The sequence below is a fragment of the Centroberyx gerrardi genome, chromosome 12 (assembly GCF_048128805.1).
Source record: "Centroberyx gerrardi isolate f3 chromosome 12, fCenGer3.hap1.cur.20231027, whole genome shotgun sequence".
NCBI classification, from domain to species: domain Eukaryota; kingdom Metazoa; phylum Chordata; class Actinopteri; order Beryciformes; family Berycidae; genus Centroberyx; species Centroberyx gerrardi.
In genome coordinates this window covers 12,999,641-13,014,295 of record NC_136008.1, presented here as the reverse complement: position 1 = coordinate 13,014,295, position 14,655 = coordinate 12,999,641, and the positions used below count along the sequence as shown (strand labels likewise).

The following is a 14,655-nucleotide window of genomic DNA, read 5'->3' as shown; positions in this document are numbered from 1 at the left end:
GGGAGGGCCTCGGGCGGGGAGCAACGTTTCAAGGACGAGGAAGGAGGAATGATTCAGAAACATCTATAAGGACAAACGAGACACTGAGAGAAAAGAGTGAAAGTGAGGCTGCTGCTGCCGTCATACTAGCAGGGTGAGGAATTTTATTGCTGGATTTAAGTGGCTATTTCCAAGGGCACTGAGGTAAGGATGGACACATCGGTGGAGGGAGGGCGGAGGTGTGAGCTGTCGGCTCCGGGAGAATGACACGAGACAGAGAGGCCACTCTTCTCTAGGCTGCGAGCTTAACATTCAAATTGACATTGACATTTTAACCTATGTAACCTAGACAGGTCAACTATACTAAACCGGTAGTTTTCCAAAGGGGGCGTGAGTTAGCCTACAGGTTATATTCACCTCCCCTAACCCCGCTCCTCCCTGAGCTGGGATGGATGGGGTGGCGGGAGGTGTGGGCACCCCCGGTAGCGCTGGGGGGTCTGGGGGTGACAGCCTCCCCAGGCGCAACGGAGGGGACTCGAAGCGTCGCAGTAAGGGCAGCCTGCCCTCTCCGGGGTACAGACTGTCCCAGGCCTCCCTGGAGGGAGAGAGGGGCTCCGTCGGCGCCGACAGCTCTGCCTCAGGTGGGGGGCGACGTCGCCTCTCCATCATGAGCTCCTCCACCAGGGACGGCCTCCCCTTCCGCTCAGCTGGGACCCCGACAACCCCGGTGCCCCTGCCGCCTCCGCCCTCCTCCGCCCAGCCTCAGCCACGCTCCGTGGGCTTCGCCTCGTCCCGCGCCGCCCTCGCCTCCACCTCCTCCACCGGAACCGGTGTGGTGGTGGTGGCTACCGGCCCGGAGACCACCACCACCACGGCCTGCAACACTACTGCGGCGGGGACCCCCGAGATGGGGGGTCTGTCCGGGATGGGTGGCTTTGGGATGGGGCTGGACGGGGAGGATTACAGCTACTCAAATCAGAGCACCTTCATCCAGAGACAGTTCGGGGCCATGCTTCAGCCGGGGGTCAACAAGTTTAGCCTGCGTATGTTTGGGTCCCACAAAGCTGTGGCACTGGAGCAGGAAAGACTGAAATCAGCAGGGGTGTGGATCATACACCCCTACAGTGACTTCAGGTATGGAGCCATACACACACACGCAAATTGATGTTAGTTTATACCAAATTGTAGGGCATAAAGGACACATAATTCTTTCTCAGTTCAAGTATGGATAAAAGTACAGGCTAAATTATGCACACATGACTGAACACTCAAACAATCACTTGAAGAGTGATGATATACACTTGAGGAGAGCGAGGAAGAGGGGAAGAGAAACAGATCACGCACTCAGCAGCCTCATCAGTTACAGGAAAATGAAAAGGTGAAGAACTGGGGGAGGCGAGAAAGACTTGCAGCTAAAACATGTACTGAAGACACACAAAATAAATGGAGCAACAGAGTAGAGTACGAAAAGTGAAGTAAGGGTTAGAGGAGAGGCGAAATGCACCGGGAGACTGAGTCCCTGGAGAAAACAAAGTGGAAACAGAGGATGCCAAAGGTTAAAAGGAAGAATGAGAGAGAGGAGTGCAGTGGGTGAACAGTCCTCGGGGCATGAGGTGTTGATGCACATGAAACAAGTCCTCTAGTGTGGACACCATGCAGCTATGACAAGCCACCAATAATAGAGACATGGGGAAAATAGTGAGGGGGAAAAGGATCTTGAAGCAAACACAGAGAGACAGATTGTGGCCTTTTGTGGCCACAAAAGACAGAGGGAGGAATGGGAAGAGATACAAGTGAGGGAATGGCAATTAGGAGGACAGATTTAGTTTGACTGATCAGGGAGGGACAGAAGCCTTCCATGTCAATTAAGTAAAATGTTAAGTATGTTTTCCTGTGAACAGCGGATGAACCCAGCACAGCACTCCCTGCTGGTGACTTCATGCATGGAATCGGAATTTTCTTCTATATGAACTGTGGAATTACCACAAGGTTCAACAACACCTATAGGTGAAAATGGTTATTAAGGTTGCTGGTTGTTTGTTTTCCTATAGGTGAAAGTCTCCTCCAAAGTTAACGGCTAAGCAGGCAATTTGTCTTCTCATTAGACAGTTGAGGATATATCTGGAATTTGAATGGGAAATGCTTCTCTGGTTGCCATGTTGTTGCTACATTTATTTGAATGGAGTATGTAAGGGCAGGTTTAGTTAACTTCTGCCATTAGGCTACAAATACACACACATGCAACATACACACACATAATCATACTTCTAACACATGCATTTACTGAATGAGATGCTAGACATTCATGGACATGCTAGTTGGTTAGCTGGTTGTCAGGGACTTGTGTAAATACGCTCCTGTAATGTGTGGGTGCAGAGCAGAGAGACAGACAGCATTCATAATCTCCAGACAGACTGCAGCAACAATGGATGACTTGATCCCCCAGGCTCCTGGCCCACTTTTGTTTCATCAGCCACACACACACACACACACACACACACACACACACACACATAGCCCGTCATTTTGTATTGTCTGTCAATTTGATGATCACTCTCAAGTGCTGCTTATGAGTCCGCTCACAGGTGATAAGGTGAATGAGGTCAGTCAAGAATGGAGGGACGGATGGAAGAAGGGGTGCGGATGAATGAATGGCCTGTTCTCAGCCCTCCTACACTTATTGATATTCATGCAAGATATCAAAAGATGTTAATAGTCCTAATTATCCTGTTGGAGTATCACAATTGAATATTGATCAATTATGTATGGCTTCTAAATTATGCAAGTTGAGTATGCATAATGCATAATTCAGTCATCTAACTTTTCAGTTAAGTACCTGTAGACTGGAGCAATGGCTAAAGAGGAACTTTGTATGGCTGGAGGAAGGGATCCCAAGGGAGAGAAAGAAAGACAGATTACTTCTAAAGCCCCTTCATGTGTTTTTGTCCTGACTCTGACCTTGAACACAAGAGCCTTTGCGTGTGTATGTGTGTGTGTGTGTGTGTGTGTGTGTGTGTGTGTGTGTGTGAGGTCCATCTTTATTGAGTCTGCTGATAAGCTCTCACACCCTCCACCTCATTAAGGAAAGATGAGGTGCTGCTGCACGTATACGAATACATAACGAGAGACAGAAGTAGAAGAGCAGATTCATGCACTGGGATCAAGAGGGGCATGGAAAGTGAACACCGATGTCAAAGGGAGGAGGGACAGAAAGACAGAAAGAAAGACACTTTGGCATCAGTTGAGACAAGTTTTGTTAAAACAAGGTTGATGGCATTACACACAGGAACCGAGATCTATTATGTAATAGCCCGATGCTGTTCTGCTTGTTTGTCTGTATGTCTGGCAGGATGATGGGTGGAACCTTGCTTAGAACTGACATCTGGCCAACTGTGAACAGGGAACCAATCACAGGATGCACAGGAGAGACTTGGCCTCAATTACAGTAGAATTAGTGTTTGGCTTGACAACAGCTGAGCAGGTAGATGGAGGTCAGTTCTCTCCCAACACCTGTTCATGTTGAAAATGGAATATTGATGAGGCTGTAGAGAGGAACTTTGATTGCATTTGCAATTCCTATGTGTCTGTGTGTGTGTATGAGTGCACTTGAGTACACACAGGTGTTTGTGTGTGCATGCACACAAAGCACGTGCAATTCACAACAGGTTCACAGCCTAGTGTTGTGTTAGACTTCACAGTTGATGGATCAGAAACTTGTCAAACATTTGGCCCGACTTGACAAATCTCCAGATTCTTTCGAGTTCAGATCTGACCTCTTCTTGTCTGTTTGTTTGTCCTCATTTGTTTGGTATAAAAATGAGCTTGTATCAGCTGCCACATCCCAGTCAGAACTAAAGAAAACTAATACACAGAGGCTGATTAATGTGTGGTGGCACATCCAATGTCCTGTATTACATCACTCAGAAAGCTAAAACATTATTGCATGCACTGTTGAAGTTAGATAACCTTCGTTTGTTTTTGTGCTAGAGGTCTGATACACAGAGTGGAAATCTGTATGCGTAGCAGTGTGATAGTGGGGTCTTCTGTGTGTGTGTGTGTGTGTGTGTGTGTGTGTGTGTGTGTATCATGGAGGCATGGCACCATTGATAGACAGATAGTGAGAAGGATGTCATACACATCTCATAATATAAAAACAATCATTGCAAGGATAAATAGAAGTAATCTCCAAAAAGGATAAACTGCATATGAAGCAAAGCCCAGCGTCATTATCACCACCAAACAAACAAATGTTTTGCCTACCAAGAAGCTTTGTCAGGTCACACACTTCATCAGGTCATACCATTATAACGACTTTGGATTATCTGTAATATATGGATACCATTGACAGACATGGACATGGAAGTGTGTTGTGATGTGATTTATAGAATTCTTCCCTATAATCAGAGTTAGCAAAAGCATGTTCCTCAAGGTCAGGACACAATCCTCCTCCTCTCCACAACAGCGACAGTTTCCTTGTGTGTCTATGTCTGTGTTGCTGTAAATGAATCCTTGTATTTAATGCCAGTGATTACCAAATGATACATCTGTCAGCATAAGTGAGAAAGTCAGTGAGAAGTGTCTGTGCGTGTGTGTGTGGCAGAGTGATGACTCATACTTAATCTTCATCAGTCTAGTGCTAGCGTCACACCATGAGGTTGTGTTACTAAATTAGCGCTCAATAGCAATCGACCACGGAGCTTGAGTATACTTGCCCAGAGAGAGAGAGGAAGAGAGAGAGAGAGAGAGAGAGAGAGAGAGAGGAAAGAGACGCAAGACACTGATATGGGTTCTGATGATTGAAAATATGGATAAAGGGATTAGGACGAAAAGACACAGAGAGATGAGTGAAAGTGTATCCAGATGATTGGATCGCCTCTTTCTCCATCCTTTCATCACTTTCAGCTCAAGCATCAGAATGACATGACTATTACTCCTTATTTATGACAAGGCTACATCATCCAGTTATACACTCTAGCATGCAAAATAGCATAGATTTGATGATCCTTGCCAAGGTTACTGACGATTTGCACCCCCCCCCCCCCCCCCCCCCCCCTTTGTCTAGATTCTACTGGGACCTGTTGATGTTACTGTTGATGATGGGGAACCTGATCATACTGCCAGTAGGCATCACTTTCTTCAAGGACGAGAATACTCCTCCATGGATCATCTTCAATGTGGTCTCTGACACTCTCTTCTTGGTCGACCTGGTTCTCAACTTCAGGACCGGCATAGTCAAGGAAGACAGTACTGAGATACTGCTGGACCCCAGGTCAGTAGAAGCACATGTGTCATGTACAGTGGTGGACAGAGTATACTAGAATGTCCTACTCAAGTAGAAGTACTGTTACTTTACTGATGTATTACTTAAGTAGAAGTAAAAGTACTGGTGTGAAAATCTACTGAAGTAAAAGTAAAAAGTACAATGAGAGATGTGATCTTTCCCATGCAATTCTAAAATGAGGAGAGGACACAGTTCAAACTAGATTCTTTTAATCGGATAAATTAGAAACTACAAAATAAAGTGCACAAGCAAAGTAAAGCCAGATTACTCTTCTCTTCTTTGCTGACTGATTGTTCACTGCAAATGGCTCCACAATTGGCCAATTTACAACTGTCCACTTTCTGTTGCTTATGGAGAGCCACAGAATTTGCACTCTGTAATTGATGTGATTTAAAATGTAGTAAAAGTAAAATTACTGCCTTTAAAAAATACTCAAAAAAGTACAATTACACAAAAAAGATGCTCACAGTAACGTGAGTAAATGTAATTAGTTACTTCCACCCTTGGTAATGTATGTGCATTATTCTTAGATGTTGAGGGAGGGAACATTGTGTGTGTGTGGGTGTGTGTGTGTGTGTGTGTATAGTCTAGAATATAGGCAAAACACCAGCACTACTGCCATCGTTTAGTTTCATTCTTCTGGCCATCTGCTGGGTGTGTGTTCAAACAAATCCATGTGTGAGATGTGCAAAGGTGAAACGCAGCCAGTGGCAAAGCTTTTGTTCTCGTTCCAGTTCTGCTCCTCCTGAATATTAATGAGGGGACTTTAATGCCATGCAAATATTGGATTCACTTGCACAGAGATAGTATGCAAACGACCAAATTAGGAATGTGATTGTTCTCCCATGCTGCTCTAACGCAGGGCAATCCGCCAGCGCTACCTGAAGAGCTGGTTCCTGGTGGACTTTGTGTCATCCATCCCAGTGGACTACATCTTCCTGATGGTGGATCTGGAGGCCCGTCTGGACTCGGAGGTCTACAGGACAGCCAGGGCGCTGCGCATCGTGCGCTTCACCAAAATCCTGAGCCTGCTTCGACTCCTCCGCCTGTCCAGACTCATCCGCTACATCCACCAATGGGAGGAGGTGAGGAAGAGCGGGGAACAGAGGCTGGGGACAGAGAACGGAGCAGAAGGGAAAGAGATATTCATTTGAAAGAGTTAGTTCTAAACTCAAGAGAGAGTTTCATTCCAAAATGAGATGTCCACCAAAACAATGATGCCTAAAAATGATGGCAAAAAAGAACAGCACAAAATAGAAATAAATGGCAAGAAAATAAAGCACAAAATAGTGAATAGTTACTATTGAAGTTGTGAGTCATCGTAAGACTTTTACTTACAAAATAGTTATTAGTTATGTTTTTGGGGTAGAATCACCTTCGTTTGTGAAAAATTTTCTGATGAATTTCCGGCAGCAAATTTTTACCAAAATCGATATGTAGAATTTTTAAATGAAATCCCTCAGTTCAGTTATGTTGGGTACAATGTGATCTAGCAGTCTCAAACAGAACATATCAAAAGTTAAAACCTCATTTACCCTCTCCACCCATTCATTTATTTACTCCCCTTCCCTCCATATCTTTCTCCTCCTTTTTCCCTCTGCTCCTCCTCAGATCTTCCACATGACCTATGACCTGGCCAGTGCCATGGTGAGGATCGTGAACCTGATCGGTATGATGCTGCTGCTGTGCCACTGGGACGGCTGCCTCCAGTTCCTGGTCCCCATGCTGCAGGACTTCCCTCCGGACTGCTGGGTCTCCAAGAACAACATGGTGGTGAGTCGCTGACCAGCAGTCTGTATGTGTGTGTGTGTGTGTGTGTGTGTGTGTGTGTGTGTGTGTGTGTGTGTTCATGTGTTTGACTGTTTTATGTTGTATGTAAGTATGTTTCAATTAGTTATTTTATTGTACTGTGTTCAACAAAAAAAGACAGCGAGCATGGCTTTGAATCTGTTTACATGAAACACAAGGGATATCTCATCTTTTTCGAATATGTTATATGTATAAACACCACAGATTCAGTATGGACAGGTTTTGGGTTGTGTGTGTGTGTGTGCGTGTGTATGTGCAGAGTGAGGGTGTTTATCTAGTCTGACATTGTTTGCTCTCCATCTGTGTTAATTGGCTCATGCAGCAACATGTCCATTTGGAATAAGATTGACTATCATCATCACAATAAAGATTCTCCAATTAAAAATGTGGAAACAGATTAGGTGGAGATCTGAACACCTGCAAACAATCAAAAGCCTAGGGATTTGCTGGAGATTTTATCACGTGCATGCAAACACACAGGCATGGACATCGATGAACACACACAGATACACAGCTGTGTGAATAGCTGACTCATGTCTCAGTGGTTGCCTGGGTGACTGTTGCTAGGGTGGCTGATACTGGGATTTTCCCCAGAGAAAGTCTCCTCATGGTCCACTGGACCATTAACATCTGAGCAGGGATATAATTGGACTCACTCACGCACAACTTAAGACATATGTGGATGCACACACACACACACACACACACACACACACACACACACACACACTCCTGAGAAGATACACAAACAGACACTAGCCATTTTATTTGTAGTCTTATAGAATATTGTTCAATAAAATCTGATTTTCATTTTATTATCTATCTGGTTTTATACTTCCTGGCAGCCCTCAAAGTAATTTCCAGTCCCTCAGCTGTTAAAAGTTATGGTCTCAGCTGAAAATATAAAAAAAAAATATTTTCAGCTGTAAGTGGGGTGGCTAAGAGCCTCTGAAATGATGGCAGGGAATAAGCTCCTGTAACCTCACTACAATAAGAACGGTTCAATATTGCTATGTCTTGGTAATTAACACTCGAACCTCCTTTCACTCTTATGTCACCCCTTTCTCTCTCTCTCTCTCTCTCTCTCTCTCTCTCTCTCTCTCTCTCCCACTCACTGTAGAACGACACTTGGGGAGTGCAGTACTCCTATGCTCTGTTCAAGGCCATGAGCCACATGTTGTGTATTGGGTACGGGGCCCAGGCTCCAGAAGGCATGACTGATGTGTGGCTCACCATGCTCAGTATGATCGTGGGTGCTACCTGCTACGCCATGTTCATTGGCCACGCCACCGCTCTCATCCAGTCCCTCGACTCCTCCCGACGACAGTACCAGGAAAAGGTAAAACACAACACTCACCTGTCCATTGCTTCATCCTTCTGTCCTTCAAAACCATTAACCTCCATTCATTCAATCCATTTCTGACCAAAGTAATTGTGCAGTATGTATGGCTGTGGAAATAGAGGTTCTTTACTCATAGGAATCGGAAAAGTGCATGTGCAGAATGTTTCCTTGCAGATTCCTCACCTGTGTGTGTGTGTGTGTGCTCGTGTGTTATTGCAGTACAAGCAGGTGGAGCAGTATATGTCGTTCCATAAGCTCCCTGCAGACGTACGTCAAAAGATCCATGAGTACTACGAACATCGCTTCCAGGGAAAAATGTTTGACGAGGAGAACATACTGGGAGAACTCAGTGAGCCACTTAAAGAGGTAATAAATTCACCAACACCCACAAAACGCCCACAAAACAGCCTGTCCTTCCCTCGAGCTTCCAAAACAGCCTCTCTATCTTTCCTGCCATGCTTTCTTTATCTCTTCTCTCTCTCCGTCTAGGAGATTGTCAGCTTTAACTGCCGTAGCCTGGTGGCTAACATGCCGCTGTTCGCCAACGCCGATCCTAACTTTGTGACTGCCGTGCTGACCAAGCTCCGCTTTGAAGTGTTCCAGCCTGCAGACTTCATCATCCGCGAGGGAACGGTCGGACGGAAGATGTACTTCATCCAACACGGACGAGTCAGTGTGCTGACCCGTGGCAACAAGGAGACCAAGCTGAGCGATGGGTCATACTTTGGAGGTGAGGAAGTACGGAGATGGCTAGGGAGTTAGGAAGAGGTGGAAGTGATTAAGGGGGGAAGATACTTGGGATGTGGGAGGTGAGGGTGACGGTAGTCTTGCATTACTATCTCGCCAAGACTCATGAGGCAGGACGAATACAAGGGTGAATGAGATGAAAGTTTATGATCACATTCCACTGAATAAATGTATGTTTCTTTCGCAACTTTTCTTTCCTTCTCTTTTCCCCGTTCCCTCCTTCCATTGTCTCCCCATCCCACTTTCAGAGATCTGCTTGTTGACTCGTGGGCGGAGGACGGCCAGTGTCCGTGCGGATACGTATTGTCGCCTGTACTCCCTCAGTGTGGACAGCTTCAATGAGGTGCTGGAGGAACACCCCATGATGCGTCGGGCCTTTGAAACTGTAGCTGTTGACCGATTGGACCGTATTGGTAATGCGTTGAATCCTGATTGGCTCATCCATTCCTCTTTCAATCTTTTTTTTTTGTGCGATGACTTGCTTTTTTCCATTCAGCTTTTTGATTCCATAGGGCTTTGTTCAATGACCTTGTCCCATACTTGTGATCTACCACCCAATTTAGCTGTATTTCTAAGGCGTTTTGTGCAGTGTCCTTAGCTGAAAGGTCAGGAATCATCTTTGAAAACAAGCTGAAGGAAAGAAATACTGAAATAATTCAAGGATGAGAGACATTCAGGAGCAAAGAACAGAAACACCTTGAGGCAAAAAACTGGGTTGTTTGTGATTCATTCAGTAGTCAACTTTTCCCTCTAAGTGAAAGCTTGTCACTCTTTCACACCTTTCATTTCTGGAACTTGTTTTCGCACTTCATATTTCAGGAGATAAATGTCCCTGTGGATTTTTTTCCTCATATTTTTCTCTCTGCTTTCACCTCTATAGGCAGGAAGAACTCCATGCTGCTACGGAAGTCGTCCCAGGGTGGTTCCATGGGGGGCAGTATGGGTCGTGGTGGCAGTCGGGGTGGAGGGGGTCCAGGTGCAGGAGGAGGCCTGGCAATGAGCGGTCTGGGTTCCTGTGATAGCATGCTGGTGCAGCAGATTGTCAAACATGACAGCATGCCTGCCATGCAGGAGGCCATTGCAGCCGCTGCCGCAGGAAGGGGTGGGGCCATGGGAGGAAGTGGCACAGTGTCTCCGAGGCCCCGGCCTGTGATCTGGGCACCACTGGTCCACGCCCCCTTGCAGACTGCAGCCGCTACCACTAATGTAGCCATCGCCCTCATGCACCAGCAGCAGCAACAACAGCAGCAGCTACAGCAGTTACAGCAGCAGCATGCACTTGGAGGTGCTATATTCCTGCCCTCCCCTCTTATCTCTCCTTCTCCCTCCGCCTCTTTCCCTCTGTCTCCTCCGCGGGCCCCTGTGTTACAGCCGCTGCGCCCCTCTGTGAGCTCTCTCATTGGAATGATGGGTGTGGGAGGGATGGGCGGCTTGTCCCCCAGAGGGGGATTTCCTGTCTCCCCCATGGGCCCCGGGGGACTGACATCACCACCTGTTGCTAAAACCCCACCCATCCCAGCCTCTTCTGTCCCAGCCTCCGTCCAACTAGGAAGGACCCTTCATTACAGTCTCCGCCTCCAGTCTGATCATCCTTCAGTGATTGGCGGATCACCTGGAACCCCCACGGGAGGAGGGGCTACAACTCCACCCCTCCACAAGGTACCCACCACCAACCCCTCCGCTGCCTCTGGTGCCCCGTCAGATAGCCACAGCTCTGTGTTGAGCCAGCCGGGGGCGAAGGAGGCTCTGTTACGTCATGGAGGAAGCAGTTCACAAGGTCTCCCTGCGCTGGGGCGACTCACCCAGGAGGCCAGGCTGCTGTCCGCCTCACAGCCCACTCTGCCTCACCGCTCTTGGGCTGGAGTGCAGCCTCACCCGCCTCTCCATCGCAAGGCCTCTGGTGGCAATTTGCTGTCGGCTCCTTTCCTGGCAGGGCAGTTAGCCAGGGGAGGGAGTGCGGGCATGCTGTCCTCTAATTCTAATGCTCCGCTTCAGCCGATACCAATGCCACCATTTAATACACAAACACAAGCACCGGCCATGGTTCCTATTCAGTCCACCATAGCACAGGCTATCTCTGCACCTACAGCCACATACACACAGTCTGCCCCTATACCCCCACCCACAGCTACACACATACCCCCTTCAGTAGTTTCCCCGCCCTCCTCTTCCTGTCCTAAGCAGACCCCCCTCTCCTCTGCCACCCCCTCACCCACACCCACCGCATCTTCTCCTACCCCCATGCTCTCCCAGACACCTCGCCCGAAACCGATCCCTACAACCCCCTCTCGCTCCTCCTCTCCTCCTCCCTGCTCCACCTCTCCCTCAGCTGGAACAAGCCCGCTATCGCTCACTTCAACTCCTCGCCCCAAACCAATCCCTACACCTTCCCCTCGCTCTTCCTCTCCCTCTCCGTCCTCCACTCCCCCTCCGTCCTCTGTGTCTACCCCTGTCCCGCTACCTCAGACCTTTGGGCCTAAGTCCTCTCTCACCTCCTCCTCTCCTCCCTCCTCTTCTGTCACCTCCTCCCCAACCCATCCCCAGAGTCCCAGAGCCAAGGCCTCCAACACGCCTCCTTCTGCTTCTCCCTTGTCTGGCCTCAGTCCTGCGCCGACCCCTATCCACTCTCCAACACCGACTCCCACCCAGACCCGCACCCGCACCCCTACTCCCTCCCAAACTCCCACGCAGACCCTCGCCCCCATCCCTTCTCCTTCTCCTATCTTTGTTACCTCACCAGTTCCCACTCAGAGCCTAGCCCCGGCTCATATTACTCCCGCAATTCCCTCCCCGAGTAAATCCCAGAGCCCTATCCCTATCCATCCCTCTGTCTCCAGCTCAGCCAGAGGCCCCACTCCCATCTCGACCCTCACCCCGAAACAGGCCACATCTTTAACTCCAGTCCAAACCCCGACTCCTGTCCCAGCACCCACTAGTTCTAGTCCTCCCACCAAAGTAACTTTCTCAGTGCATCCTGTAAAACAAACCCCTCCTGTCCTTACTCTCAGCCCCACTCCAGGCTCGGGCCATTCCACCAAACCAACCCCAGCATCAACCTCAGCCTCAACAACCCTATCCCTGAACCCCACCGCCATTAACCCCTCTCTTACTACCGCCTCCTCCAACACCGGCCCCACTGTCCCACCTGCCTCTGCTCATTCCCCAAAACAGACGCCAACCACGACAGCTGCCCCTACCCACTCCTCAAAACTCAATACGCCCTCTAGCCCTGCCCAGACCTCTCAGGCATCCACCCTTCCACACACCCAGTCAGCCCCAGCTGCACCCCTTCCCCAGGCAGCTTGTCCCACAGCCGCCCCTGCCAACACCGCCTCCCCTAAGGGGGGCAAGAAGGACCCTCAGCTGCCCCTGGCCAGAAAAGACTCAGAGGGACTAAGACACAAACTGCCTGCCAACATGTAAGAAATAAGGCCCCGAGGAAGAAAATCGTACAGAACGACGGACTTGTTTTGTGGGCGGAGCTGATCAGCAGGGTCATGGATATACAGAGTTGTGTCAGCGATGGCACCACACATCCCATGATAGGCCACCATTATCTCATGTGGACAGTTACATGTTTGCATTCACTCTAGGATGTGATTGTCTTAGAACATCAGGTGTTAACGTGACTTTCAACGAAGCCATCAATCAAGCGAAACTGAAAGACTTCATAGGTCTGTTGATTGCGGCGAGCTAGGGTAGAATCAAAGTGAACATCCAAATGTATACATACATATCTGTGTTAGTGATTGTTGGAGCAAGCATGGGAGCTGAAGCGGAAATGTATCGGTATGTGTAGAATGGGATGGAAGCAATAGTTGAGAGTCAGAGAGTAAAATCGTGTATGTTAAAAGTCTCAGTTTTCTTGGCAATGGAAACAGCAATACACTTTAGACTTTTGAGACACTCATAATGTAAGGGGTGTTGACTATGACAAAAATAAGGATGGGAATATAACCATCTTGCTGCTGTTAGGAAGAAGGCCTAATGTCGGTTTCAAATGCAGGCAATAGAACAGGCACTTCCTGGTTTCCAGCTCCACCTCCCTCTTGCCTCCCATTCTTCACCAAAGTGTAATATTTTCTCATCAGAATACTAATTATAAGGATATAGAGTTTAACAATTACTGTAAAGTTGATAACCATATGGATTTGAATAATTAGGAGCAGTCCACTGGTAGTTTTATTGTCCCAGGTGTGTGGTGTTTAGTTTTGGAGCAAGACAAAACTCTTAAACCTTCATGTTCACACTGAGAACTTCTGTAAATTGAATTGTGTTTTTGTGTGACACATAATACTGCTCCCCCTGTACACTGTGGCTGAGTTAATTTTGTTCCACCTCTCTCCCTGTAAATACGTGCCTCTCGGTCTGTGTATGCTTCCTCACCCCTCTGCCTCTCTGTCTTTCATCTCTGTCCGTCTCACCCCCCTTTCATCTGATCCCAGAGCTTTGGTTGTTAACTGTTTCTTTGACGCTCACAGACTCTCTCCCGCTCCCTCTGTTTCCCCTGCACTTTGCACTCTCCTTCCATCAGCCTCATGTTCAATTTATCCTCCCCTCCCTCTGTCTCTCCCACTGGCACCGTTTTTAATGCCATGTCCAGTGATGTTTGATGTTTTGTGTGGGTAGCAACAACGCATTCCTGTCTTAACCCCTGATACCATGTTGCCTAGACTGTATATTTAAGGACCAAATGTTTTATTTTTTATTTATCACAGCTTTAGCTTTTGATCAGAATGAACTAGCTAATAATGATGTGGATCCTGAGGACGATTATGATCATGAAAACCATGCTGATGATGACAATGATGATGATGATGATGATGGTGGTGTATATCTGGTTGTAAGAATAAAGCAGATTTAGATATCAGTTTGTTGAGTGTGAGTTTCAGGCATGTGCTCATTTGTGTGTTTGCGTGTGTGTGTGTGTGTGTGTGTGTGCCCAGTGCATGTATGCATATTCAGTGGCGGGATGTATGTATGTAGCAGTGTTGTAATACCCAATATTGATGACTCGTGACTCGCCTCAAACTCGAATATTGGTGACCCGTGACTCGAATATTGAACTTGGAACTCAATCATCTTAGACATAGGCTAATATATATTTTCAGCATTACCCTAAATCTGTACCGGATTATCTGGCAGCAGTGTAACTTTGTAATTAGTTCAATGTTTCCCACACATTCTTAGGTTATCTGTGGTGGTGTCAGTAGTATTGTTAATGCGTTATTGCATCAGTTTGGGAAATCTGTTTGTTATGGGCTGCCACATTACCTATATGAGAAAATATGTATTTTTTGTAATTACAAAAACCCATTATAACCCGTTATAGCTTTGATGTTATAGTTTTCAAATTTGATTGTTCATTTTTGGTATAGTTTGAAACACAAATCTATTCCAGAAGCCCTTGATATGTCTAAGATTTTTATTTTTATTAAATGACTGAACTCCACAACTGTTATAACCAATAACAAGCCTTTAATGAGACAGATTAATT

General features: G+C 47.2%; 1 protein-coding gene across 1 annotated transcript; it reads left to right on the top strand.

Annotated features, from left to right (window-relative positions):
- Positions 1–427: 427 nt before the first annotated feature.
- On the top strand, positions 428–12,581 carry LOC139922306 (uncharacterized). Its single transcript, XM_071912790.2, has 10 exons — positions 428–1,113; positions 5,042–5,248; positions 6,123–6,345; positions 6,872–7,033; positions 8,190–8,408; positions 8,631–8,777; positions 8,901–9,141; positions 9,407–9,571; positions 10,039–12,296; positions 12,405–12,581. The coding sequence occupies exons 1-10, from the start codon at positions 428–430 to the stop codon at positions 12,579–12,581; spliced, it is 4,485 nt and encodes a 1,494-aa protein (XP_071768891.1).
- Positions 12,582–14,655: the final 2,074 nt, after the last annotated feature.

Bases quoted from the DNA above. Each gene is read 5' to 3' on its own strand.
- LOC139922306 (XM_071912790.2), top strand. From the start codon at position 428: ATGGATGGGGTGGCGGGAGGTGTGGGCACCCCCGGTAGCGCTGGGGGG. The intron at 8,409-8,630 runs GTAAAACACAAC...GTGTTATTGCAG, and splicing joins GACGACAGTACCAGGAAAAG to TACAAGCAGGTGGAGCAGTA. The intron at 9,572-10,038 runs GTAATGCGTTGA...TCACCTCTATAG, and splicing joins TGACCGATTGGACCGTATTG to GCAGGAAGAACTCCATGCTG.